Source organism: Aspergillus pseudodeflectus (assembly GCF_044049435.1).
Source record: "Aspergillus pseudodeflectus strain CBS 756.74 chromosome Unknown BJX68scaffold_20, whole genome shotgun sequence".
NCBI lineage: Eukaryota > Fungi > Ascomycota > Eurotiomycetes > Eurotiales > Aspergillaceae > Aspergillus > Aspergillus pseudodeflectus.
Window position 1 is genome coordinate 421,754 of NW_027263796.1, and position 24,020 is coordinate 445,773.

At 50.3% G+C, this 24,020-nt stretch overlaps 14 protein-coding genes across 14 annotated transcripts; 5 read left to right on the plus strand and 9 right to left on the minus strand.

The window, feature by feature from the left end:
- Positions 1-1,026: 1,026 nt before the first annotated feature.
- BJX68DRAFT_266711 (uncharacterized protein) lies at positions 1,027-2,755 on the plus strand (the record flags this gene model as incomplete). Its single annotated transcript, XM_071045595.1, has 4 exons — positions 1,027-1,461; positions 1,513-2,137; positions 2,213-2,408; positions 2,476-2,755. 4 exons carry the CDS (start codon positions 1,027-1,029, stop codon positions 2,753-2,755), a joined length of 1,536 nt encoding a protein of 511 aa, XP_070899374.1.
- An 803-nt stretch (positions 2,756-3,558) lies between these two features.
- BJX68DRAFT_266712 (uncharacterized protein) lies at positions 3,559-4,188 on the minus strand (the record flags this gene model as incomplete). Its single annotated transcript, XM_071045596.1, has 1 exon — positions 3,559-4,188. The coding sequence occupies one exon, from the start codon at positions 4,186-4,188 to the stop codon at positions 3,559-3,561; it is 630 nt and encodes a 209-aa protein (XP_070899375.1).
- Positions 4,189-4,366: 178 nt separating this feature from the next.
- BJX68DRAFT_266713 (uncharacterized protein) lies at positions 4,367-4,757 on the minus strand (the record flags this gene model as incomplete). Its single annotated transcript, XM_071045597.1, has 2 exons — positions 4,367-4,486; positions 4,545-4,757. 2 exons carry the CDS (start codon positions 4,755-4,757, stop codon positions 4,367-4,369), a joined length of 333 nt encoding a protein of 110 aa, XP_070899376.1.
- A 662-nt stretch (positions 4,758-5,419) lies between these two features.
- On the minus strand, positions 5,420-6,383 carry BJX68DRAFT_237021 (uncharacterized protein). Its single transcript, XM_071040113.1, has one exon. The coding sequence runs from the start codon at positions 6,349-6,351 to the stop codon at positions 5,737-5,739; it is 615 nt and encodes a 204-aa protein (XP_070899377.1). The 5' UTR covers positions 6,352-6,383; the 3' UTR covers positions 5,420-5,736.
- Positions 6,384-7,613: 1,230 nt separating this feature from the next.
- BJX68DRAFT_266716 (uncharacterized protein) lies at positions 7,614-8,225 on the minus strand (the record flags this gene model as incomplete). Its single annotated transcript, XM_071045598.1, has 1 exon — positions 7,614-8,225. The coding sequence occupies one exon, from the start codon at positions 8,223-8,225 to the stop codon at positions 7,614-7,616; it is 612 nt and encodes a 203-aa protein (XP_070899378.1).
- A 1,435-nt stretch (positions 8,226-9,660) lies between these two features.
- Positions 9,661-10,693, minus strand: BJX68DRAFT_237023 (uncharacterized protein). Its single transcript, XM_071040114.1, has one exon. The coding sequence runs from the start codon at positions 10,662-10,664 to the stop codon at positions 10,050-10,052; it is 615 nt and encodes a 204-aa protein (XP_070899379.1). The 5' UTR covers positions 10,665-10,693; the 3' UTR covers positions 9,661-10,049.
- Positions 10,694-10,966: 273 nt separating this feature from the next.
- BJX68DRAFT_237024 (uncharacterized protein) lies at positions 10,967-11,690 on the plus strand. Its single transcript, XM_071040115.1, has one exon. It carries the CDS (start codon positions 11,388-11,390, stop codon positions 11,553-11,555), a length of 168 nt encoding a protein of 55 aa, XP_070899380.1. The 5' UTR covers positions 10,967-11,387; the 3' UTR covers positions 11,556-11,690.
- A 1,035-nt stretch (positions 11,691-12,725) lies between these two features.
- Positions 12,726-13,590, minus strand: BJX68DRAFT_91497 (uncharacterized protein). The gene has a single exon (XM_071050003.1). It carries the CDS (start codon positions 13,264-13,266, stop codon positions 12,799-12,801), a length of 468 nt encoding a protein of 155 aa, XP_070899381.1. The 5' UTR covers positions 13,267-13,590; the 3' UTR covers positions 12,726-12,798.
- On the minus strand, positions 12,726-14,457 carry BJX68DRAFT_237027 (uncharacterized protein). Its single transcript, XM_071040116.1, has 5 exons — positions 14,128-14,457; positions 14,033-14,069; positions 13,883-13,959; positions 13,224-13,799; positions 12,726-13,163 (listed from the first exon to the last, which is right to left on the minus strand). The coding sequence occupies exons 1-4, from the start codon at positions 14,305-14,307 to the stop codon at positions 13,341-13,343; spliced, it is 753 nt and encodes a 250-aa protein (XP_070899382.1). The 5' UTR covers positions 14,308-14,457; the 3' UTR covers positions 12,726-13,163; positions 13,224-13,340.
- Positions 14,458-14,705: 248 nt separating this feature from the next.
- Positions 14,706-16,303, plus strand: BJX68DRAFT_237029 (S-adenosyl-L-methionine-dependent methyltransferase). The gene is made up of 4 exons (XM_071040117.1): positions 14,706-15,138; positions 15,196-15,319; positions 15,392-15,885; positions 15,978-16,303. The coding sequence occupies exons 1-4, from the start codon at positions 14,841-14,843 to the stop codon at positions 16,292-16,294; spliced, it is 1,233 nt and encodes a 410-aa protein (XP_070899383.1). The 5' UTR covers positions 14,706-14,840; the 3' UTR covers positions 16,295-16,303.
- A 1,362-nt stretch (positions 16,304-17,665) lies between these two features.
- On the minus strand, positions 17,666-18,120 carry BJX68DRAFT_266720 (uncharacterized protein; the record flags this gene model as incomplete). Its single annotated transcript, XM_071045599.1, has 2 exons — positions 17,666-17,965; positions 18,025-18,120. The coding sequence occupies 2 exons, from the start codon at positions 18,118-18,120 to the stop codon at positions 17,666-17,668; spliced, it is 396 nt and encodes a 131-aa protein (XP_070899384.1).
- Positions 18,121-19,659: 1,539 nt separating this feature from the next.
- Positions 19,660-21,050, plus strand: BJX68DRAFT_255204 (uncharacterized protein; the record flags this gene model as incomplete). The annotated part of the gene is made up of 5 exons (XM_071043005.1): positions 19,660-19,807; positions 19,849-19,938; positions 19,983-20,122; positions 20,181-20,370; positions 20,452-21,050. 5 exons carry the CDS (start codon positions 19,660-19,662, stop codon positions 21,048-21,050), a joined length of 1,167 nt encoding a protein of 388 aa, XP_070899385.1.
- A 287-nt stretch (positions 21,051-21,337) lies between these two features.
- Positions 21,338-22,831, minus strand: BJX68DRAFT_255205 (MFS general substrate transporter; the record flags this gene model as incomplete). Its single annotated transcript, XM_071043006.1, has 3 exons — positions 21,338-22,362; positions 22,423-22,740; positions 22,816-22,831. The coding sequence occupies 3 exons, from the start codon at positions 22,829-22,831 to the stop codon at positions 21,338-21,340; spliced, it is 1,359 nt and encodes a 452-aa protein (XP_070899386.1).
- Positions 22,832-23,138: 307 nt separating this feature from the next.
- On the plus strand, positions 23,139-24,020 carry BJX68DRAFT_91524 (uncharacterized protein). The gene has a single exon (XM_071050004.1). The coding sequence runs from the start codon at positions 23,275-23,277 to the stop codon at positions 23,950-23,952; it is 678 nt and encodes a 225-aa protein (XP_070899387.1). The 5' UTR covers positions 23,139-23,274; the 3' UTR covers positions 23,953-24,020.

The window sequence follows — 24,020 nt, forward strand, 5'->3', positions numbered from 1 at the left end:
TGCAGAATTTTCGCAGTAAACTTGTAGCCGCCAAGAATGAGTGGGACTCACAATGGGTGTCTTGGCTAGAGACAGACATTTCCCCCTTGTATTGTTGGGGAAGGAGCGAAGGACCTCCAGCTACGATAAAAAAAATCTCGATCTCGCCAAACCACTTTGATAGCAACCAAGATGCTTCTCACCAGAGTATCATAACTGTGATTCACTCAAATTTCTTGTCCCCACAAGGCGAACTTCATTCTACGGTCACGCGTCACTGTCACCAGATAATTTAGGCTTTGCGGGTATGCGTCAGAATTCGTGTAGACACCCCGAATCAAACCAAATTACCCTTGCGCATTATCTCGTACTGGACACCAGCTACCAACGATGTGGAATCAAGCAAACGACTGGCCGGAGGATGTCCGACCTCGGACTCGGGACCTGAATGCGGGTTCTCCAGCCAAACTGCGCGGGGCAAGCTTACGGAACCCCGGGCCCCACGTTTTCCATTTGATGCTGCCGCCCGATCGTTTCCCTGCAACACACTGCAGTCGTCCGCTCTGATGAGGGTTGCAGTCGACATATCTGCAGCGAGACATGTCGCCAAGTACCATTCCGGCGCAAACCCCGTGCCTGAACTGCCGAGGTAATGCCCTCGTTCCCGTTCAAGGCCTAGATCTATGTGTGTGTTGGCTAACAGGATACGAACAGCAAGTCACCAGAAATGTAGCAGACGGCCCTTAGCCTCTCCCTAGGAGTTAAGTATGCTAACGAATGTTACATACAGGTGATAAGCGACGCCCGGTCTGCAAACGATGTGAGGTCAAGGGACTTGAGTGCAATCCTGCGCCTAAGAACAGATTCTCTTATCACCGTGGATCTCCACAACTTGAAGCCGGTATTTCGGGGAGTCAGACATGGGTCAACTGCAAGCCAAGGGGTTGGAGGTCACCAAAGAGAACTGTGACTGCGAATGCATCGCCGCCTGCAGGCTCCTCGCCACTTGGCTCCGGCGGAGATCGAGATCGGATACCTCGTGCGCCCATGGACGTCGAACCGGCTGTGGGAAGCCGGGCATTATATCATGCTTCTTCAACTCTTGAGGCTGATTCCAGGGAGGTGGGTAATAGCACCGTTTACAATGCAGTTGATACTGCTCATATTGCCGTCCCTCATCAAACGCAAGGAGAATCGCCCGCGGCCACCGAAGCACTAAACTTTTCCTCTCCGGCATCGCTACCCACCAGCTTCCACAGTGCTCCGTACAATACTGTGCCAACGGAATCCGCGGGCTACAGCACAAAGGATCAAACTCATCCTGGAGAAGTGATTTGCTCCCAGGATCAAATTTCTGCCAGGGCGAATGGAATTGAGACCCGTCGTCCCGCTACGCGATCCCCCGTCGAGGGCCCTACAGCGTTTGATCACATCCAAGAATCCTGCTTGCTACGGTACTTTATTGAAGAATTGTCGGCATGGGTAGGATAACTACTCTTTCTATCAGCTGAGGATGAGAATAACATGAAACAGTTTGACCACTGCGACGAGCAACGGCATTTCCAACTCGTGGTCCCCCGTCGAGCACAGCACTGTCCCACTCTCCAAAACGCCATTTTCGCAGCATCTTCGCGTCGCCTCTACCGTCTTCCACAGTACCGCACCGATCGTGGTATTGTATACTGCGGCCAATTGCTCCCCGAGCTCAAAGAATCTACCGCTATGGAGTACATGCTAAAATGCATCCCGGACCTGATCGAGTTCCCCAAGATCCAGGATCCCGTCGAGCAGGAGAATATTATGGCAGCGACCGTCATACTGCGCCAGTATGAGGAAATCGAAGAGGATGTCGATGATGATGGAGCTGACATGAACACCGAGACCCATCATTATTCCTTCGAACGGGTCAATTTCTTGGGTATCACGCAGACGATCATTGACGCGATGAGCACATCTCCAATTCGTTCTTCACTTGCACGTGCCTGTTATTGGATCACCATCCGGCAGGAAACATACTACGCCTTGACGAGAGAGACTGTGCCGCATTTGCGTTTCGACTCGGATCGCTGGCCAAATGCTTCCATCGCTGATGATATGATTCTGTTTGCTGGACAGGTTGCCACATGGTGCTGGACTGAGAAGTCATCGGAACAGTGGTGTGAGAATGGCCCCAAACCCAAAGAACATACTTATCTGGCGGTTGTTGGCTAACATCCTCACTTCAACTTCGAAGGGCGTCTCAAAGGCCAAGAGCAGCTGCTGCTCCATAATTCCTCGGAAGAGTTGAAGCCTCTCCTGGATCTCAAACCAAAGAAATCAAAGGGCGAGGTCTTTCCGACGATTTGGTACAGCTTCGATGTCCAAGTGACAGCGATCCAGCATCTCCGACTCGCCCAACTGATCCTGACCGCGGAGAATCCGCAGCTTGAGTGCGTCTCGACAGTATCCGAAAACTATGTCTATTCCTTTCTCTTCTGACTGCGGGGGATTCTTTAGGACCGCAAATCGAGCAACCCATCGAAAAGCCGAAGCAGAGGTCCGATCGATCGTCCTAGAGATATGCGGAATTGCTCTGTGCCATCGCCAGATCCAACCTGCATTAGTCAATGCCGTTATCGCGATTACCTTGTACGGAGAATATTTCACGGATCAAGAAGACCGGGATTCACTAGTGGGGATAATTAGCATGACCAGTGATATACGGGCGTGGTCCATGCGGAAGGCGTACCAGCGGTTGAAGGCGCGATGGGCTATGGTGGATAGCGCTGAGATATAATACGTCTCGATTCCAAGAGTTGCACGTGGTCGGTTAACGGAAGTTCTGGTGTTGAATGACTTCGATTTCGACCCACTCTACTTTCCAAATTTTGCTTTGCGCGTCCTTGTTCGGGCACGCTTCTAAACTTTGAGCTCTGGATGAGATGACACGCCACACTGTCATGATGCCCGATATGAATGCAGCAGCTGTTTCTTCCGTCTTCAAGAGAGCAAACTCGGGGATGTATTGGCTGTAGCACAGGCGCTTTTGGTATATAGGACCACAGGGTGTGGGGAACAGGGCTACCGGTCCACTTCGCGATAGATAAGCCACACTTCTAAACATGGCTAGAAGTTAAATAAGCCCAAGAATACTACTGCTTTATAGATAATAGGCGCTAAATTATAGTTAAGATTGGTGAGGACTTAAGAAGAATATTACCTACAAGGCTATAAGGTGCTTGGCTTTTCTGAGGGTTGAGAGTAGTGGAAAAGGTATAATAAGGATTAAATTGTTGGTTGTGTCAGCCTGATTCCAAGAATGAAGATAGAATATTAGAATAACGCTGAAGGTTTAGAACCAACCTTCGCGGGAGAGAAAGATATCCTCTATGGCCTTAGTTAAAGTAGTTCCCGGGCAATCTAGTTGTCACCTTATTAATTTCGCACGTGTTAAACTTCTGTAACTATCAAACCGGCCACTAGGCCATGGAAAGCATATTGATACCTCCCCGTGCCGCAGTCGCCAACACGCTCATCGCATTCCAATAACAACAAGCCGTGGCTTAGGCGCTGTATACCGGTACGAACTCGCTAGAAGCGTCACATCACTCCACAGGTCCTCCGCCCCCGTATGCGCCGGCCTATCCGTGTAGAAAACTCGCCGAGCAGGGGCCGCACCTCCGTCATCCAATCCTCTAGGGTGAGGATACGGGCGACATCCTCGAGGTGACTGACGAGCCAGGAATGCGGACTATGTTCCTGTGAGGCCATGCCGCCGATAAAGAGGAGCCAGAAGAGCAGGTCTGGTGCTGATGCATGAAAGGATGATAAAGGCATCCCCGGCAACGCTACCTCGAGGCTCTGTTTGAAGGTCTGGAGCATGCAGCGCATTATTGGTAGGTTCTGGAAGTCCGAGACGCGTGTGTAGAGGTAAATGATCAGGGAGAGGCGGAGAGGTTCGTTTACGTTGGGGTGATGGCGGCGCCGGCCTTTTTCGATTTCATTACTAGCCGTGTGGCTGTAATGGGTAGATAGAAGTTGGTGCTGAATTATGACAAAAAGATTGTTGTCTGTGGGTGTAGTGACTTCGGGGAAGAGAGTTCCAATCCTGAGATGTCGAATCAGACGTCGAAACGCTTCGAGGAGGGACTTCAGCGTTGGATGGATTTGTGTGTGCCAGGGGGCTGTGTTGAAGCGAAGGCCGACAAACGATAATGATGTAAGGATCATGCAGTCCTTGTGCTGATTCCCTCCCCGCCAAAAATTCTCGACGCATGGAAAATCCCATCACGGAACTTTTGCAGCATCGGGGAAATGGGTTCAGTGTTTTGAGGCCCTGCTAGTATAAGAGCACCCCTAACTCAAATTAGCCACAGCGATCAATACATACAAAGAGCTGACAGGTTCGCTACTGATATATCGTAGACAACATCAGATGCTCAAGGTCATCCAGACCGCCCATCATCAGGACGAGAGGCTTTAGTCCCTCTTTATGCGCCGTGAGAATTTCAAAATTTGTACCAAAGGCCTAGTTGGACTTTTAAGTGTCTGTCAGGACTGTTGGTTTAAGATGGAGAAAAACGCACCTCGTTACTCACGAGTGCACTCACAAGGAGGACTGTAGGGTGAGTAGCTGATCCCGCCGGATCCTGCCGAAGGTTGTTAAGGGCCTTTCTAGCCTTGATGTGGAGGTATATGGAATCGTTAATGGACTTCTGAATTATGTTGGATGATACACCGTGGATAGACTCGACAAGCGCCTTATTTTCCGCTGCTCTGAACGCGCAAGTCTGCAGCATGGCGGGCGTAGTCATTGCCTTTTGCCCCCACCAGATCTGCATCTATGACGCATCAAATGGATAAGAACGGTTGATGATCCTAACCCTGTCTGGGCACAGTGGTTAGAGCAGGTACATTCAGGGTGTCGCCCCGCCCAGGTGGCCAACAGTGAACAAGCAAGCGACCAAGTGAGCGAACCACGTATAATAATGCAAGTACATCCACAGGCTTCCCGTCATTTGTATTGCAAACGGGGCAAATGGGTCCCCGTAGCGCTGGCTTGGGGATGCTGTCAATGACACCACTTTCTGCGATCTCACTTGAAAACACGCTGGGTTCTTCTTCTTCGCATTTTCCACTTGTGGGTTTTCTCGCTGCCCCTGGTGGTAGTTTCTTGCAATGCCCGGGTGTTTATTTTTGATATAGCACCAATTTATTTTTTTAAGATCCTTCTCATAACTCGGGCATTGGCTATGATCATCTATACGTGAATTTATTCCCTCCATTATGGCAGGCTGCTTGTCTTGTGTGCTGATATAAATATCTGGAATGTATATTGTGAACATGTTGCCTGTTGCTAATAAAGATCAAACTTCAATACACCCTAATTCCTCGATCCTCGCTGGCAGCGAGAAATTTTGTGCATATATCATTCAAAAGGTCGTATCTGACAAGGATTATCGTCACATCATTTTGATATAAAAAGTATAAACCGAAATACATGGCCGTCTCGAACCGGCAAGTAAATAGAATGACCCGACTACCCGTGACCCGGAGGTGGGGTGAATCTCTCCTGTACGTTCAGAAGCCTCCGAGGGAATTGGTCATGGTTAACTTTAAGCAAAACCCCAAGCCCAGGCGGTGGTCGTTTTAGTAACACCTTTCTACTGAGGCTTCCATAATCCACGTCTCGTGCTGGAATCACGTAGATCACCCTAGCCATTCATCATCTATTCCTCCAGAGCGAGGCCATTGATGCCCGATTCCATTTACCCGAATTCAGCCACAATAAGGTCCCCGGGGGTAGAGCGCCTCAAACGATCTCATCGGCCTGTCGCCGTCCATATCAACCCATAGATTCCAGAGAGCAAAAACCGAGCACTTCATCCAGCCCTTGTCATCTTCGTATTCGGGGTCTGACTCAACGGCCTTGACCCAATGATTATCGTAGTCCTCGACGATGTTTTGGGTGGTGATAAGGGCGGCCGGGTCTACCCCAGCTAGTGTCTGCACAACCTCTTCGTCGACAAGCAGACAGCACCACTCGTTGGTAATAGGTCGCTCTCTGCTTCCAACAGGCTGCTTAATTAAGGCTTGATGATGGGCACGGATGGCGTCTAGGGTCATCCCGTCAAATTCAGACTTGTTATCCATGATAATTGGTTCGTATGTCTCTTGTAGGGCAGTTTTGGCAGAAAGTTTTGCAGGGTCATTAGGATTCCAATCTTTCCATTTGCGTACGCTGTATTTGGCGAGGCCAGTAAGGAGCTGAATAATTTCAGCAAAGTAGGTGTCAGAAAGGGGGGTGTAGGTTGTGCGATAGATCACGAAGCCCCAAGGGACTTCAGCCCGTTCAACTTTCTTTGCGAGCTTGACCAGCGGGGAGAAGGACATTATGATTGATGTGGGTAATGAGCAGTGTGAGGGGTAAAAAGGAGTCAAAAGTTTGAGCAGGCGCTGGCAACCAAACGAAAGTCGCGTAGCTTACTTAGTAAGCTCGCCTGCCAAGTGGCAAGCGTCAACTTCCTGTTCAACCCTCTTCCCTAACGTACTACCACAGCATGTCGTTCCGGCCCTTGCTCGACCTCACCACCGACGTTCAGCAAACCAGCGCACACTAGAGCTGTATTATCTACCGCATGACATACACTCCGCTCTCCGACGCCCACTTTGCAAAGATAATTGAGTTCATTGAACTACTCATTAAGGAGGATGTGCGCCGCTATAGGGATTCCAATGGCACCCCTGAAAGCAGAGAAGCCGCCAAGGCGACCCTAGTCCAGTCTTACAAGCCCCTCGTGCATGAGGACAAGGTTCATTTCAATGGAGGTCTCTCGATGACGTACGTTTGCACTACCAGCAGTATCTCGAAGCTGTCCCCGCGGAAGAGGAGAGGGGGCGACCCTTGACGAACGAGACCTTCTGCGTTGTTATCGATGATGAACTCGTTGAGCATCTGGCTGCGGCTGAGAAGGAGCAGCTGCTTGCCCTGAGTGCCAGGGGAACATTCATCGCCAAGATAACTGCATACTGGGTCAAGGTGGTGGAGACTGGTCCAGCAGAGGAAGATGATGAAGGGTGGATGAAGTGTTCTACTTACCGACTGTGGACCTTGTGGGCTGATATGGATGCCATAACGGGAATGTCATCTTGGAATGCCATGAATGATGGTACTTTTACTGGCTGATTGGACTGACGTTTTTTTTTTCATAGGTTGGAAGAGGTGGACCACGATGATAACCACTATATGCTCTGATCAGGGTGGGTGGCTGGTGACACAGCGATGCTAGGTCTCAGGGTAGGACTACCAGTGGGAGAGTGATGGAATCATGAATTGTGAGAGGGGTGTTATATGACAACCCTGTTAAATGAATAGTGATAAAACGCAAGATATTACTGGCACGATTTCTGAGCCAGTAACTGGGTTATATACATCAAGCGTTGTAACGCAGGCTCCTAGCAGATACCAGAGACATCAACGAACATTGGATGTCGTGCGTGACAAGCGGCATTCTCCTCGGGTAGTAAGAGAAAGCATTGATTAAAGAACATAAGGCAGCTTGCCACCGAAAAGCATACGATTTCCGCCTCACAGCCAACTCACTATATTTGCCAAAGCTGAGCATGCAAGCTCGTGACCGGATGGCAGGCCCAGCTCAGCCGCCATAGACCCCCCAGCCATGGAGGTCCTCGTATCCAACCATCGGCGTGAGTCCATCCATATCAACCCACAAATCCCAGAGGGCATAAACTGAGCATTTCATCCAACCCTTGTCACTCGCGTCCTCTGGATCTGACTCGACAACCTTTACCCAATACTTATTGGCGTCATGCAAGCTATTTTGAGTGGCAATAAGAGCCGCCGGGTCGGCCCTAGCCAGTGTCTGCACAACCTCCTCGTCGACAAGCACACAGAACCACTCGTTGGTAAGGGGTTGCTCTCCAGCAGGCTGCTCAACCAAGGCTTGATGGTGGGCGCGGATGGCATCAAGTGTCATCCCATCGAATTCTGACTTATTATTCATAATAATAGGGCTGTATCTCTCTTGGAGTACGGATTTGGCAGCATCCTTATTAGGGGTATGTGGAGTCGTATCTTCATATACACGTACACTATATTTAGTGAGGGTGGTAATAAGCTCAAGGATCTCTGGAAAGTGTGTGTTAGAAAAAGGAGTGTATGTTGTGCGATAGATCGCCAAGCCCCAGGGTACATTGTTCTTCTCAACGTCCCTGGCCAGCCCGGTCAGAGTGGAAATGATTGTCATTGTAATGGATGTAAAAGACAAGGGGAGGGGTAAAGAGGAAGCCAAGTTGGAGGCAACATGGGCGGCTGGACAAAAATCGCCAGGCTTGGCACAGTGGGGTGATCACCTGACGCCTGATTCCACCACCACCAGTAATATTAAATATGAAGTAATTTAATACTTTAGTTGAAGACATATTAGTTAAGATACAAGTGCTTGAGATTTGGTTTTTTAAAAAAAACAGTAAGGAGAAATCAGGGGTCAGGTGATCACCCACTGTAAGGCTCCCTACCAAGGCGTCGCTCGGGGCCAGCAGGCATGAGAATGCTGGATCAGGAAATGCTGCTTAGGGGGTCAAGGAGGGCTTAACTTCCGTATCAACAAGACAAAATCTCATATTCTACCACTATTGTGGCAACTACAGCGCTTCTCTCTATTCTAAAGAGGTCAGTTCAATGAAACTTCTGCATCTCCATCGTTGCCAGTGCCTATACTATGTAGATTGGCAGAGCTAATACCCCAGGCCAGTTTGATCGATGTCCGTCCTCGAAGCATTCTCAGGCCAGTCCACGCCGGATTTTTCTACTACTCTTCGTAAGTTACCGGAAGAACACCTTAATGATAACAATTCTGCATTTTCTGGTAGCCCTGAAGATTCGACCCAGAGCTTGTTACCTTCAGTATTTGATTATCGCTTTGAAAATGGGCGATATTACCATGCTTTGCATCATGGTGCATACTAAATTTGTAGCTTTTTCCTTTAGTAAGATGGGCCCTAGTCTAGAGTTTATACCTAACCTCTTTTGCTTAGGGCCCGAATGATGATCAGGCATAGAGCCACAAAGATTAGCGCATCACATGTACAATATAACCTTCGAGGATCGTCTCTTTCTAGCACCAGTCATTAACCAACAGGTAATCAAGATGCTTGCTGTTATTTTCTAGAGGCTGATTTAGATAGGCTATCCTCGATGTAGGAACAGGCACTGGGAGCTGGGCCATATATGTGGAAGTCGCTTTGCGTATCCTGGTGCTAATATATTTTAGAGACGTTGGCGATGAATATCCAGCTGCTCGAGTTACAGGGGTAGACCTCTCGCCCATTCAACCTACGCTTGTCCCCCCCGAACTGTCAATTCGAGATAGATAATGTGACTTTGCCGTGGACGTACGACTCGGAACAATTCGACTTGATTTATATCCGCGAGATGAACATGTACCATCGTCCCTTCCAGCTGCTCTTTGCTCCCTTCTTCGAGTCGGGGCTTATCCTCGATGCATTGGAGGAGACTAATTTAGATAAAAGCTTTCGCGACCCGGTTCGCGAGCACTCGTCGAAGAATTTCCCGGAGTTTCCAAAGCTACTTAGCTTCAGGTTGCGGCGCGTACCTGAGTCGTGGTCTAGCTGGGACGGAATGCATATGGTGGAGCTAGACGAATCGAAGGGGGTGAGAAGTGAGAACTAATGGTGAATTTTCGGAATCGTACAGATGAATAAAACAATTGACCATTGGGATAATGACCCCAGTAACGAGTAAATGTGACAAGAACTACAGTTGTCCTGCCCCGTGGCCTGCGATAAGCTACACCCGCCTGTTCTCAACCACTATTGCACTAGATCAGAGTCTTCCGAGATGCCCCAGAATCAACAAAGACTTCGCAGTTACATATTCACACTCTGATCCCTTTATCTATCAAATCGCGTCTTTCGCTTGGTACGTAGCTGCTTCTCCGCCCTGCGAAGAGCCCCGCAGACATGTAGACGGGCTCAAAGCTCTTGCATACATTCGAGGGCACACCATCATGCGAGATTCTGGCTGTCCAGGTCACAGATCCAACCCTAGCTTAACCGCAATAGGGCCCCCGGGGGTAGAGCGCCTCGTAGGAACTCATTGGCGTGTGCCCATCCATATCAACCCACAAATTCCAGACCCCATAAAGTGAGCATTTCATCCACCCTTTGTCATCCTCATCCTCCGGGTCGGACTCCACCACCTTAAGCCAGTATTTGTTGTAGTCATCCGAAATGTTCTGCGTCGTGATAAGGGTAGCCGGGTCAGCACTAGCCAATGTCTGCATGACCTCTTCATCCACAAGTACACAGAACCACTCGTTAGTGATCGATCGCTCTCCAACAGGACGTTCAACCAGGGCTTGGTGGTGGGCACGGATCTGGTCGAGGGACATCCCGTCAAATTCAAACTTGTTGTTCATGATTATTGGTTCGTATCTCTCTTGGAGGAATGATTTCGCAGTCTCATTTCTAGAGTCATTGGGGGACGCGTCTTCGAACTTCCGCACACTGTATTTAGCGAGCGCGGTGATGAGCTCAATAACGTCGGCAAAGTGAGTGTCGGAAAAAGGCGTGTAAGTTGTGCGATAGATTGCCAGGCCCCAGGGGACTCCAGCTCTTTCGACCTTGCTGGCGAGCTTCTCCAGTTGGGACTTGACGGACATCATGGTATGACGGAAATGATTAGTAGCAGGAGCGGCAAAAAGGAGGTCATGTTTGGAGAGACGCTGCGGGGTGGAAGAAAGTTGCCTAGCTTAGTAATACATCTGTCCTGCCAAGGTTTGGTGTCCTGGGATCTACGCTGAGCTCTCTAGAAGCCTCGCGAAAGCACTATGGCAGAGGGGGCTTCGCCAGGTGGAGGGCATCCAGAAGGGCTTGGGTGATCGCTCTCGTGATATGACTCCGGTCATCGAGTTTTTAACAATGGGGCTACACAACTGTCATGGATTATAACTATATAAACTATAAGGGGCAATGTTATGCATAGGAGCTTCATTATATCGGCTTCTTTCACTGGATTGGTGAACACAGCCAGTTAATCCACCAGACCGGTTTGGTTGATGTCCGTCATCGAATTATTCAACGTGCTCACTGCCTGCATGACTTCCCTCACGGTATCCCCCGTGCGAGTGGCCCAATACTTGGCCATTTCATTGCACCACGCAGTAATGAACGCTCGAGCTCTTGTTGAAACCACTTCGAGCTGATCCTTGTATATGGCCTTCCACCACTTCACGCCAATCTCGCGTTCCGGATTACCCAGTGCAACCCATGCGTCATCCGTCAAGCGGATCTGCTCCTCGACATCATGTGCTTCTGAAACGGGTGGCGTGCTCTTCAACAGAAGATGGCTATGCACCGAGCGTTAAGCGGGTTAGATAGCTTTCAGCATGCATACTCTGAAGGTTTTTGATATATTGCCCATACTTTTAAATATCCTGTGCGTTTATTCCTTATTGATACCCCCTTATCCCATTGGTACTGCGCAGTCTGAGACATACTATTTTGGACTAACACGCACTAAACCAACTAGCTGCTTGGTGACAAAAACTAGTTGAATTACAAACCGCGATGTCCTCCCCGGTCCCCTGGATTACAGCTTACTAGATGGAATATGCTATGACTAGTAGATATGTATTCTTCCATACCTCCGCAATACCGGAGAGACACAAGAGATGACAAGGATATGTCTGAGAATGGGCCTTTGTTCTTTTATTTCTATCCATAAGCCCTTAAACGCATCGGGTCCATTAGCTCTCTTATCACATGGTACGTGGAAACTAAGGTCTTTCTTTACCTGCAGCTAGGTCAGACCTGTACTATTCCACAGCAACCCGCATTGCCTCTTCAGCGACCTTCATCACCTGCCTGCCGTCCAGTCTGCTTCCGCTGCGTATCACTTCTTTTAGTAAGGCTTCTAAGTCAAATCGAGGAAAACGATTCCGGAGGCACAACCAGATTTGAATACTCGAATACAGCCAGAATGCTCACCCCACGATCGGCGACACTCATTCAAGTATTCTCCAGAAGTCTCCAAAATATCCGGAGCCAGCAGAAAGCCCGGTTTAGATTCTCCTGAAGAAGATGTACTGGGCAGGCGCGAAGAATGGACCGGAACTAAGTTGAAACCAGCCAGGCGAGCAGACAATTTATCCCCCTTCAGCACACTGGAAGCACAGGTAAAAGGTTGGAACCAATATCTCTATTTTTTTATTATATAGTTATGCCTATATTGATAGAACTAAAGCTAGAATATCTAAAAAAGGGCATAAAAGCCTATAGATTTAAAGAATACTAATATGCTCGCTTGGCGCTGCTGATATCTAAACCTCCACCATGCGCGCTTTTTATTATTTAAAAATTACGGCTGGTTCCCTCTTGGTGCTCTGTCTGTGGTTCACCCGTTATTCAGAGTTGACGGAGTACATATGTTGACCTAGATTAGTCTAGTTATTTTGGTTTTGTTTTCTAACATTTGTGCCTTCATAAATTGGGAAGGGACTGGGGGAAGAACCAATATAACAATGGATCGCGGCGACCGCCATTTGATTGATCTCTGCTAATTTCATCCATTAGAGGACGAGGCACGAAAAGTCACCCTATGTCGGCGCATCCTTATTGACACGGGTGTCTAGCAGGCGGATTGTGTTATTGGCAAAGTCGTGCCCGACATAGTTTGGTTCGCGCGGTAGCGATAAATATTTAACATAGTATTTATGTATTCAAGTAGAGCTAGTTAATAGTTTTATAATATTTTTGCTACATTTAGGCCGAGTATATTTTCTAAACGGGCCCATTTTTCTAAGTCCCTCCCTCCTTGTGATCCGCATTCAGGCTCCTCAGCGAAATATTATCGCGCATCACTCTTGCTTGACTGTGCATAGACTCTTCTCCATCGTCACTTGCCCCATACATCCGCCCGCCTCTACTCGCACCCTCCACAAGCCTAGAAAACCTGCTGCCCAGAGTTTCCCTCAGTTTCGGGGTCAGGTGGTTTGCCCCCGCCGATGTATTCCCCCGAGCAGCCCCGGAAGTACCGCGGTTCTTGCTCCTCAGCTTGTTAGGGAGGAACTGCACAATCAACGGCCATATGGAGGGAAGACAGGCCGCGATAATGATGATCCCTCCTTCGAGCACGGTCCAGATGCCGAGGTTAACTGAGGTCCCTGGTCTTTTGTTAGTGGAACCCAGGTCCAGATGGATGGAGGGAAGAGAGTCAGACGTACAGGTTGGATCAGTCAATGCACTCTCCTGAAAGAAGATCACCATGCGCAGGATGCTGGTTACTAGGCCCCTAGTTTCAAGGAAATAAAAAATTGGTCAGTCTTGGCCCCAGCCATCTATCACAAATACTTTGCATTATTCCCCTCCCAGGCCAGAGATTCCTGCAAGGTGCAACGAGGGGCATTGGATGGAACATACAATCCTCCTAGAAGAAAAACCCCTGTGAGTGCCAACTTGTGCGTCAACCTCGTCTGCAACTTCCAAACAAGCGGCATCGGCATAATCAGAATCACAAAGTCGGTCAAGATTTTCGGCAGCGATACATATCGATAAAATGCCTGTTGGTTGAAACACGATCCCCCGACGATATTCTTGTCCCAAGTGTACTGTATAGGCCAGCACTGGAAGATTGCAGCGAAGAAGACGCCGGTTCCGTGACACAACACAAGGGAACCGACGATATAGGATAGCATCTTGAAAGAGCGGGTTTCGAAGATGCGGAGGTAGAAGAGCAGAATTGACAGTTTTGCTGGGGTGACGGTGAATGGAAAGTCTAGGATTTGGTTTGCGAGGAGACCCTAAACGTAGGCATATATATCTTTTTTAGCTGTGTTCCTGGCGCCAGTCGGTTCAGAAAGAGGGAGAGAAGGGAGAGCGAGACCTTTTGCAAAGCAATTAGCTTTTCAGGCGTTTGTTGGATATATTTAAAGTGGTATCCCAGTCCTGCGACCTGGAGCACTATCCATCCACAACACACAACGGTCAGTCACCACCCGACTCCGGCATGTCTGATGAAATATCGGATACATACATACGATATATAACGCCGATTGCCCCAGGCTTGCAATCTGCGCAACCACATTTCTTAGCACAACTCATAACTGGTTCCAAAAGATAGCGACCGACCAAGGCAGGAATAATGAGGTAATCATCAAGAGTGCACGTAACGTGCTGGATATACCGCGTATAAAACCGGGCAGGGACTACAACGATCTGAACAACTGCGATGGCGATCGAGACGCCAAGGAGTCGATCACCGCAGTACGAGGTGTCCACCGTGTCCACACCTCCAAATGAATTGCTCATCTCTCGCAGTCGGCCAATATGGGAAGCAAGTGGTTCAGCGACAGGGCAGAACAATCCGAGAATTAAGACATTACAATCGGCGGTTCAGATCTTAAATAGGCCGGAAGCAGACCCGTGGCAGGTTTCCGTTAAATGCCACCTTATGCTGACTGCCGCGGTTGTTGCGAGGAGATTGCGCAAGCCTGAGCACGGCCTCAAGAGACTACTAGACAAGGGTCTAGTGACAGCACTGCTTTGTCGTACGATCAATTGGTCCGAGCACTTCGATGCGCCTGGGCCGGACAATCTCGTTAGTTTTATCGAGATTAAACTAAATGGGACGAGTGGGGCTTTTCTTTGGACCCCACGTCCTCCATATGGATTTGATTAATATTAGATTAATATTAATACGGCAGGTAGTTCGCTTGGATTTAATCGTGGTTTCTCCGCGATTGTGTTCTGGACTTACTGTCAGAGTCTATTTAGCAGATGGTTTACCCGATCTAACCGTTCCTTTTTTTCCGGATTGGCTCGCTGACTCCTCTACCACAACAATGTCTCAGTCTTTCGAAGACGAGATCGCAGCTCTAACGCAAAAGGTGCAATCGGACCCAGGGTTGCTCAACCCTGAGTCCCGAATCAAAGCCCTAAAAGCCACACGAGACCTCCTACACGCAATCACTCCCCCACCAGAGACCGCCATCCAGGATGTAGTTTTGAGCCCGGTTCTCCTCATGGCTATGCGTGTAGGCGTCGACCTTGGCGTCTTCCAAGCTATCTGCGATGGCCAGGGTGAGGAAGTGACTACTGAGAGTATTGCCGAAAAGTCAGGGGCCAGCTTTCTTCTCCTTGGTACGTTGTTTGTATCCTCCTTAGGCCATGAGCCCACAGTTACTAACACTAAAATAGACCAGATCCTGCGAGTGCTGGCTTCAACAGGGTATATCCTAGAGGCTGGTGTACAGTCCTTCAAGCCATCGCCGTTGACTGCGATTATGGCAGCACCTCCATTCATCGCAATGACACGGGCATGGTACGCCATCCCTGCCCCAGTTGCGCTTGTACTCCCAACTTCAAATATAATCTAACAGAACCTGCATCGCAGCTTCGACATAGGAAACTATACGACAACTTACGCTCCAGAGTACTTCCGGCAGCATAAACATGCGTTTCCCCCATCCGCAAAAGAGACCCCCTTCCAGCTTGCCAAGAACACGTCGCTTGGCTACTTTGCCTGGCTAGTAGAGAACCCGTCATTAGCAGCGGACTTCCAGGCCTGGATGACGGTGAAGCAGCAGGCGTCGCCGAATTGGGTGGATTGGTTCGATGTAGAGGGTCTGATTCTAAACGGGTTTGAAGAACACAACACGCAGGGATCATCATCTGGCGATCGGGAGAAGGAGCAGGCAGAGCCTGTCTTAATCGTCGACATTGGCGGCGGCGAAGGCCACTACCTGCATGCATTCAACCGAAGGTTCCCTCATGCACCCGGTCAGCGGATACTCCAGGACCTCCCGCATGTAATTGACACTGTTTCCGATATCCCAGATAAGACCAAACTCATGGCCTATGATTTCTTCACGGCTCAGCCTGTTCAAGGTACAATATCCCCATTTTTATTATTATCCCCCTCTTCCTTCACCCCCTTGTATACAGGAATAACCCGCTCTAATACCATTGACTGGAAAAAGGAGCAAGAACTTACTATCTCCACTGGATTCTGCATGACTGGGCCGACCCGCAGGCCCGCAATATCCTCTCGAACATCAGTGCAGCCATGAAACCTGGCTACTCGAGACTCATCATCAACGAGGCGATTATCCCCGATAAGGGCTGTGATTTCGCCACAGCTTGTATCAGCGCTATGATGATGCTTCAGGTGGGGGCGAGAGAGAGGACAGAGGGGCAGTGGAGAGAACTATTGGCGGATGTGGGGTTGACTGATGTGCGCTGTTATCAGCCGCCTGCCGGATCGGCGGGTGAGGGGATCATTCTTGTTCAGAAGTAGAGTAGGTAGATACATATATACTACAGAGTGCGTATTATTGATCTTTGCCCGGAAAGCCTGCCAAGCCGGTGCTAATACTGCCGATTTGGAGGCCTCCCCATTTTATAGTACCTCACTGTACTGTGCTATTCGGTTTAATCGCCGGGGGCGACAACTCCTTTTTATTCGACGCCTTTCTCCTTCCACCTGTGCTACCAAATCCACTGTCGCACGCAGCTTGCGACTACCTCGAGGACCACATGAGCGACCAACCCGCCTCTCTGAGCTTCACTCCGGCGCTCACCTACACTGCTCCCGGGAGTGTCATATAGTAAGTGTCCACGGCACACGCGGCCAATGGGTTTCCGCTAATGCCTTTTCCTGTAGCTCCAACGAAGCCCCCTGCCCTTGTCAAGCCAGCCCCTCTCTAGACTAGAGCAGGCAGGCCACCGGGGAAATCGGAGCTCACTGCGGACATTGCTCCCGGCGCCAAGTGAACAACGACTGCCGTCGTCAGACCGGGCATCAAGCGAGAAACCTATTAATTACCCACTCCGCTTTAGACGAGTTTCGAGTCGCAATGCCTTAAACAAGCATCATAAACGACAGCATGATCCTCACGCTAAGCCGGGAAAGGGCGGCCGCCCTCGGAACTCGTCCAGGTTGTTGTAAACATCAGCCAGCACCTCATACGCATTGATGTATGACTTTTTTCAATAGAGGTACAACATTATCAGGGCGCTATGAGGAAGGAGGGGCGGGGAAGAGGGGGCAGGGAGGAACTATTTGACGACGGGGTACATAGTGATGGGTAGTACTCTCATTTTCAGGCCCGGGGAGGACGGTATTCTGTATATGGAGTTTCAGAATGAAGGGCTCTTTTTTGACACATCGAGGAAACATGTAGAAGTCTGCGAGTGCCTGTAGTTTGGCACCCCAACCCCCGGTAGTGTTGTTCTTGGGGCCGGTGTATCATTCGCCAATGGCACGTATCTCTAATATCGCAGTCGCTAATCACAGGACTGGTTTTGATGAGCATCCTTTAAACATTTCCAGCCCCGCCAAAGCTCGGATACTGACGCTGCCTGTTGGGATGTTTTGGTACCAGCAGGCGCAGTGGTATTCGCCTGGCTCAAGGTAAGTAGACGGGCCCCAGTGTGGGAGGAGCCTACTTGGTCAGCGAAGCAATCGCAAGCGGCAATTGTAGGATTACTCGTTGCATGAATAGAACATCCAAAGTCCATTCTGTATACACACTTGAGCGGAACTGGGCTCAGCCCTACCATGGCTTTTGCATATGAGACAAGATTGAAACAACCCAAAAACTCACACTCATTGACTCCTATGAAATCAATCAACCCGCAAAGCACCCGAAGATTCAAAACCTAGTCCCTAATGGTAATAAGGACTATCCTTCTTTGCATTCACAACAACAATTCCCAGGACCAGCCCAAAAATCAGCGACGCAACAAACATGATTGCAGCGATCCACGCTAACAGGATCGCGAAGCGCCGCTTGTGCTGGCGCTCCAGGAACGCATCGCATGCCTCGCAGTGTGTGTGTGATTGGAAGCTTGCTTCAGAGGGGAGAGGGTTGGAGTTGAAGCCGGCTAGGTAGCGATGGCCATGGCCTTGTTGTTGCTGTTGTAGCTTTTCTTCGCCGGTGAGGTCGTTTTGGGGGACGGCGGCGTACTGATAGTTTGTTAGTTTTTGGACGTGACTGAAGTGCAACTACAAAGATGAGAACGTACGCCAGTAAAAGAGCGAGGGAGGGAATTCATCTCGTGGAGGGTGGAGGAGTCTGCACTGGTGGTCGAGTCGGAGTCTCTGTAATGCAATTCGGGCATTGCTGGCTTTCACAGGCGTTGGAAAGTATGTAAGACGGAGGGGTGAAGGAGTTGAAATATAGAAATATATTCTGTTTGGCAGGCCAGCGCGCTGGTCAGGGGCTTCCTTGCGTTTATTTACATATGAGGTCAAATTGTGGTTGCCTGGCGAAAGCGCGACACAGCCTCGAAACCATGAAAACAAACCTCGGCGTCGCCAAGAATAGATGGGCTTTAATTGGAGACCATTTGCATAGGGATCGACTATTGGCCAATCTGATCTGGAACATCCACACTGTGTGGGGAATTTTGTATCCGACTCCATCGATAACTGGCTCGAGCGTTGTGATATCGCGTATGCAAACTTCAACAGGTGCTCGGAACCAGGTTCCAAGTTGCCGTCCGCACCCAGCGCTTCAGGGTTTGCATGCAGGGCCCAGGCTGTTCCTGATTCTCGTGTTGGTCAGGAAAGCCTCGCTCTATGGGACTTGGGATTCTAGATGTAGCTAGAACGGGTGGGGCTGGAGGTATACCTGCTCCTTTTACCTTGAGGGTACAATGTTGATTGGTCGTCTATTAACACAATAACCTATACATGGTCTGGACGAATATCGGTATCCCAATATAAACCAATCCTGACCAGGATATCTCTAGGGCAGCTCGTACTATGATGGATGTCTCTTCAAGAACCTTGGAAAACGGGCCTCGATCTTATTGCGGGAGATTTTCCCCGGACTTTTGTCAACGCAGGACGAGGTTGTCAGTCAAGTAGGAAGGTGGGCAGGTTCCAAATCTTCGTTACTATACTTCTTCTAGCTTCAATTCCTGTTGTGCGTCTATAATGATTTACTGTAGGATGTCTCCTACAAGTTCCGCTTCTATCATTTTCCTAGTAGACAACACTGCCAACCAACCCTATTTCCATGCATTATCGACACTGTTCAATATATCTACGCCCGCATTATAGCTTAAGAACCGGATAAATCTCCGCGAAACAGCTGGTGTCCTAATTTGAGTGTTCTTTTATTTTAATGTAAGTACTAGGAGGTTGTCGCAGCATAAGCGTGTTGCAAGATATATATCTGCAAAACATGCTACACGAGAGCCCGAGACCCATACGGCAGCCGAAGAATTTGACTTGGTGACCCTTGAGTTAATCCTACAGCACGGACTAACATAATTATATATAATCATAGACAGTAAATGTATCCATTTGGGACGATGAACTGCAGGCTCATGCCGTGACAGCTTACGTACTTAGCCTTGCACGGACCGCGGTTAGGGGATGACTGACTCAGTTTCCCGAATCATGGTTGGACCATCATGATTCAGCGACAGGCTTCGACCGCTCGAGATGATGCAACCCCTGCCAGACCGTGTGAAACACGGCCCAGAGACAGTGATTAGCTTAGCAGGCGAATCGCACTGGTACGGAGGAAGGGGTAGCCGCCGTGGCTCCTTCCCTGAATGTGTCCCGCCTGTCAAAGCACCCTGATAAGGACCTCATCCCCCACTCGCCCGGATGTCTCCTTGAAGTACCTGGAAGGCCACACAATTGCAATGGCTAAACCAAGAAATGCTGCGTTGATCTTCGGAGCCAGCGGGATCTCGGGTTGGGCCGTCACGAAATGCGCTCTAACCTACCCCACAGCAACAACGTTTGCCAGGGTAATCGGCTTGACGAATCGCCCATTGCCGCTGGGGAAAAGTGGGTTACCCCATGACCTCGACTGTAGCTGTACTCCGGAGTAAATCTGCGAGCGAGCTTTGACGAGGTGTTGGCCGAGTTGCAGGAGACGGTCCCGAACCTCGAGGATGTTACTCATGTGTATTATCTTGGTAAGAGAATCACAAGACGCGTGTACATTAGCTGACAATATCAGCCTACTCAAACGCAACCGCCTACTCGGTCGACGTGATGGCGATCCGCGACATCAATATAGGAATGACCTACAACGCCGTGCACGCCGTCGACAAACTATGCAAGAATCTAAAATTCTTCGTGCTTCAGACTGGGACGAACGTACGCACCACCAACCCACCCCAATAGGATGGCGATAACCCGTACTAATCAAGCGCAGAACTACGGGGTCGCCGTCTTCCGCTTCCAAGAACACATTGCAATAGCTCCTCCCCTGCGCGAGGACAACCCACGCATTCCCTCGCCCTGGGGCGATGAGATTTTCTACTACGCACAGGTGGACCTGCTGAAGGAAGCTAATAAGGGAAAATTGTGGAAGTGGTGCGAGGTGCGACCGGATATGATTATTGGTGCGTTTACCTCGCATGCATCGCATCCCTAGTAGTAATCTTCTTTGTCTTGGCTTCGACCATGCTGACATTGCAGGCCAGGCCACGTTCCTCTCCCCACAAGCATGACATACGTCGAGCCACTGGCGCTCTCCTTAATGCCCTACCGCTACGTGAACGGGCCTGGCGCGACCGCTATCTTCCCGGGATCGTATAACCATTATATACACACGTACACCCCCTCCCCACAGGATATCATCGCGCGGTCGGAGCTATACCTCTCGATCGAGAAGCCAGACCAGGCGCACGGAGAGGCATTCAACATAGCTGACAACCAAACCCCAGCGCCATGGACTCTCGTCTGGCCAAAGTTGTGCGAGTACTTTGGCCTTACCGCTCAAGGCTCGAGCCCCGAAGACAGAGGCTGGAAGGACATCGACAAGTGGTGGATTGCGCACGCCGACGATTACAAGAGAATGTGTGAAGAGTATGGTCTGCGCCCGCGCGAGATTCTTCCACAGACGTGGATTCTGCTTTCGGCAGGATTCACCTTTTTGGAGAGGGACCGGGAGATGTGCCTGGATAAGATTCGGGTTCTGGGGTTTAGGGAGGAGTATCCGGTTGGTCATGGGTATTTTCGGGTGTTTGAGCGGTTGGTGGAGGAGAGAATTATTGTTGGTAAAGAAAGTTGGTCGAGATAGACGTGCAGGATAGACTGGGACGGGAATAGCCGTCGGTTATATGGTACAATGTGGGTTGGAGGACCCTCGATGAGAAGGTTTAAAATAGGAAGTTGACCATTGCAAGGGACCATAAAATATCGTAAACAATAACCATCGCATTGTTCGCTTGCTTTAGCTTCAAGCGGTAGTCTTCCGCTCTCAACCAAGGAATCAACTTATCAGTCGCGATAATCGGCCGAGATTCCTTGTGCTAGGAATCTATCCTCATACGTTCGTAGGGACATGAAAGCCGTGAGACCAATCACTCACCATCTCGCCCTAATTCCCCACCACTGGACCCTTCCACGAACCCAAACAAAACACCCCAAAGCGACCACATAGCACGCACCCGCAAACCCCGCAACACCCACATACCTGGCCCTCCCCTCATCATGCACCGCATCCAACAACGCCCCCGCGACGGGTATACTCCCCAGCATGCCAAACGCAACAACGGTATAGCAGCTCGCATAGTACCGCCCGTAGTCGCGCGTGTCGCAGAGCTGGCCCAGGCAAATGGGCGTCAGACTGACATTTGAGCCGCTGCAGAAGCCGAAGATGATTGTGAAGAGCGTGAAGAGGAGTGGGGGGCTAGAGCCTTCGGCTGGGGTTGGGGCTGCGGTTGCGGGTGGAGTGAGGATGTCCGGGAGCCAGAGGCATGTTATGGAGAGTGTACAGAGGAGCAGAGAGACGACCATCGTGTTATAGCGACCGAAGAGGTCGGCGAGGTGGCCCGCGACTAGACGGCCCAGGCACGAGGATGCGTTCAGAATCGCGAGGAGCTGGTATGCCAGCGCCGCGGATCCCGTGAGTGCTGCATCTGTTCCAGTCCCCGCAGCGAGGCCCTGACGATCGAGATAGTAGCTCGGCGTATACGTGATCGGGATAAAGTACGCGAGATCCGTGAATAGAACCCCCGCAGTTGTAGCAGCCATAGCCCCCGTCCCATCGAGGAAGATGCGCGGGTCGGGGAGTGTATCGCGCCACGTCGTCTGGCTCCCTTTGCGGGGTGGGACGCGAGAGCGACAGAATGCTACGCCGAAGCCACAAAGGACGAGGAGGGTAAACCCCAGGATCCGGAGGGACCAGGCCCAGCCCACTTGCGGCAGAAGGGACTGGATCATGAGCGGGAAGAGGACACCACCAAAACCACTGCCTATAAATGCGATTCCGCTTGCGAGGCCGCGGCGGGCCATGAACCAGTGTGCCACACAAGCCATGGCGGGGGTTATGAGAAGGGAGGAGCCAATCCCTGTGAGGAGGGAGAAGGCGAGGAGGATCTGGTAGTACTCTACATGCAGCATCTCTGTTAGAGAGCAAGTATGTTTTAATGTATGGGATGTGTACGTACCCGTGCAGAAGCTTAGCGCGAATATGCCACCCAGCATACAAACTGAGCCAACAATCATGAGTGCTTGGGGCCCCATCGCGTCAAATGTTGGCCCAATCTGTACCCCACATAACCAGGTCACAAAGGCATATATGGAGAAGATCCAGCCAATGGTGGAGGGTGCGGTGTCGGGTAGGAGCACTTTGGATACCACGGCTTCGAAAACACCAGAGGCGTTGTAAATGCCCAGAGAGGCAGTGAGGCCGCACCAAGAGCCAAAGACAACAAGCCAGGCATCGCGGCCACCTTCTGGGTAGGTAATCTCGCTTGTTTCGCTCACTGTCGAGAGGGATTCTGTGTCGGTTGGGGTGTGCGCGTGCAAGGGACATGCCAGAGGAGTATGTTGCTCAGTACCCGATGTTAAAGTCATTGCTGGGAAATTTCTTTTCTCCAAGTATGATTGAGGAAGACTGTGATCTTTCTGTCCTCCCTCGTTTTTATCTCATACTCTGTAGAGGCAAAGTGGAGACTGAACTATAAGTGGCCAATCGGAGTACACATTGGCATATATTGGATATGGGACTGTTCCAGGTCCATCGTGCAAGCCAACTCACGTGGTCATGACCAAGGCAAATTCAAGAGCCTTCCCGTCCCGACATTGCCCTCGGATTCTCCATCCGAGCCGAGATAAAGAGCTATCGCGTCCGAGGATGAATGCATAGCGCATACTGTGGTGCGGGGAGAGTGCCTAGAGCTTAGTAATATAACTATCCCTGTCCCCGATGACACCAAATTTCATCATCTCCCATCGTCGGAGCTCAGCATCTTCAACCCCGCTCAACTAGCCTACACCACGTCTCTCAACCATCCAGCATGGAAAACATACGCCCTCAGACACAATCACTGTACCAATCCCCTCGTTTACCTATCACAAAACACCAAACCAGCATCGACGCCCGCTACCACATCCTCCAAAGCCGCTCACCCTCCGCATCAGACATATTCATCTACGGGGTCCGCTCTACAAAGATCTATTGTGTCCCCACTTGCACAGCGCGTCTCGCGCGCCGCGCAAATGTCGTATTTTTCAATACAGCCCAAGAAGCGCGCCGCGACGGATTTCGACCGTGTAAGCGGTGTCGGCCTGATGAGAGTGGGTTCCGCGGGAAAGCGGAAGAGGTTGTTGGACGGGCTATTTCACTCGCGACTATGCGGGGATGTGATGATGTAGTCGAAGTCGGGAATGGGAGGAGGGACACGATCGGTGTGAGCGATCTCGCGAGAGAGCTCGGTGTTTCACCTAGTTATCTGTCGAGAGTCTTCAAGCGGGTTATGGGGGTTACGGTTGGGGAGTACCTGGTTGAGTTTGAACGGGAGGGCGCTGGGTCGGTGGGTATGGAGACGGGTCTGCCGATACCTGGGCATAGTCCAGTGAGCTCGGTAGAGAGTGAGGATATCCACGAGGCGTCGGACTTTGCGGACTTCGACCTGGATGAATGGTTCTGGACGGGGGAGTACTTGCATGGCACGAGGGATGTGCAGACAGTATGAATAAACCCTTGATACCCTCATAGACAAAGAATAATCGACGTACCTAACATAAACAAAATCAAAGTCAA

Bases quoted from the DNA above. Each gene is read 5' to 3' on its own strand.
- BJX68DRAFT_237021 (XM_071040113.1), bottom strand. From the start codon at position 6,351: ATGTCCTTCTCCCCGCTGGTCAAGCTCGCAAAGAAAGTTGAACGGGCT.
- BJX68DRAFT_237023 (XM_071040114.1), bottom strand. From the start codon at position 10,664: ATGATGTCCGTCAAGTCCCAACTGGAGAAGCTCGCCAGCAAGGTCGAA.
- BJX68DRAFT_91497 (XM_071050003.1), bottom strand. From the start codon at position 13,266: ATGGTGATCTTCTTTCAGGAGAGTGCATTGACTGATCCAACCTGTACG.
- BJX68DRAFT_237024 (XM_071040115.1), top strand. From the start codon at position 11,388: ATGCATACTCTGAAGGTTTTTGATATATTGCCCATACTTTTAAATATC.
- BJX68DRAFT_237027 (XM_071040116.1), bottom strand. From the start codon at position 14,307: ATGAGCAATTCATTTGGAGGTGTGGACACGGTGGACACCTCGTACTGC. The intron at 14,070-14,127 runs GTCGGTCGCTAT...GTGGTTGCGCAG, and splicing joins ACCTCATTATTCCTGCCTTG to ATTGCAAGCCTGGGGCAATC. The intron at 13,800-13,882 runs GTCTCGCTCTCC...GCCTACGTTTAG, and splicing joins AGCTAATTGCTTTGCAAAAG to GGTCTCCTCGCAAACCAAAT.
- BJX68DRAFT_91524 (XM_071050004.1), top strand. From the start codon at position 23,275: ATGGAAAACATACGCCCTCAGACACAATCACTGTACCAATCCCCTCGT.
- BJX68DRAFT_237029 (XM_071040117.1), top strand. From the start codon at position 14,841: ATGTCTCAGTCTTTCGAAGACGAGATCGCAGCTCTAACGCAAAAGGTG. The intron at 15,320-15,391 runs GTACGCCATCCC...CCTGCATCGCAG, and splicing joins ATCGCAATGACACGGGCATG to CTTCGACATAGGAAACTATA. The intron at 15,886-15,977 runs GTACAATATCCC...GACTGGAAAAAG, and splicing joins CACGGCTCAGCCTGTTCAAG to GAGCAAGAACTTACTATCTC.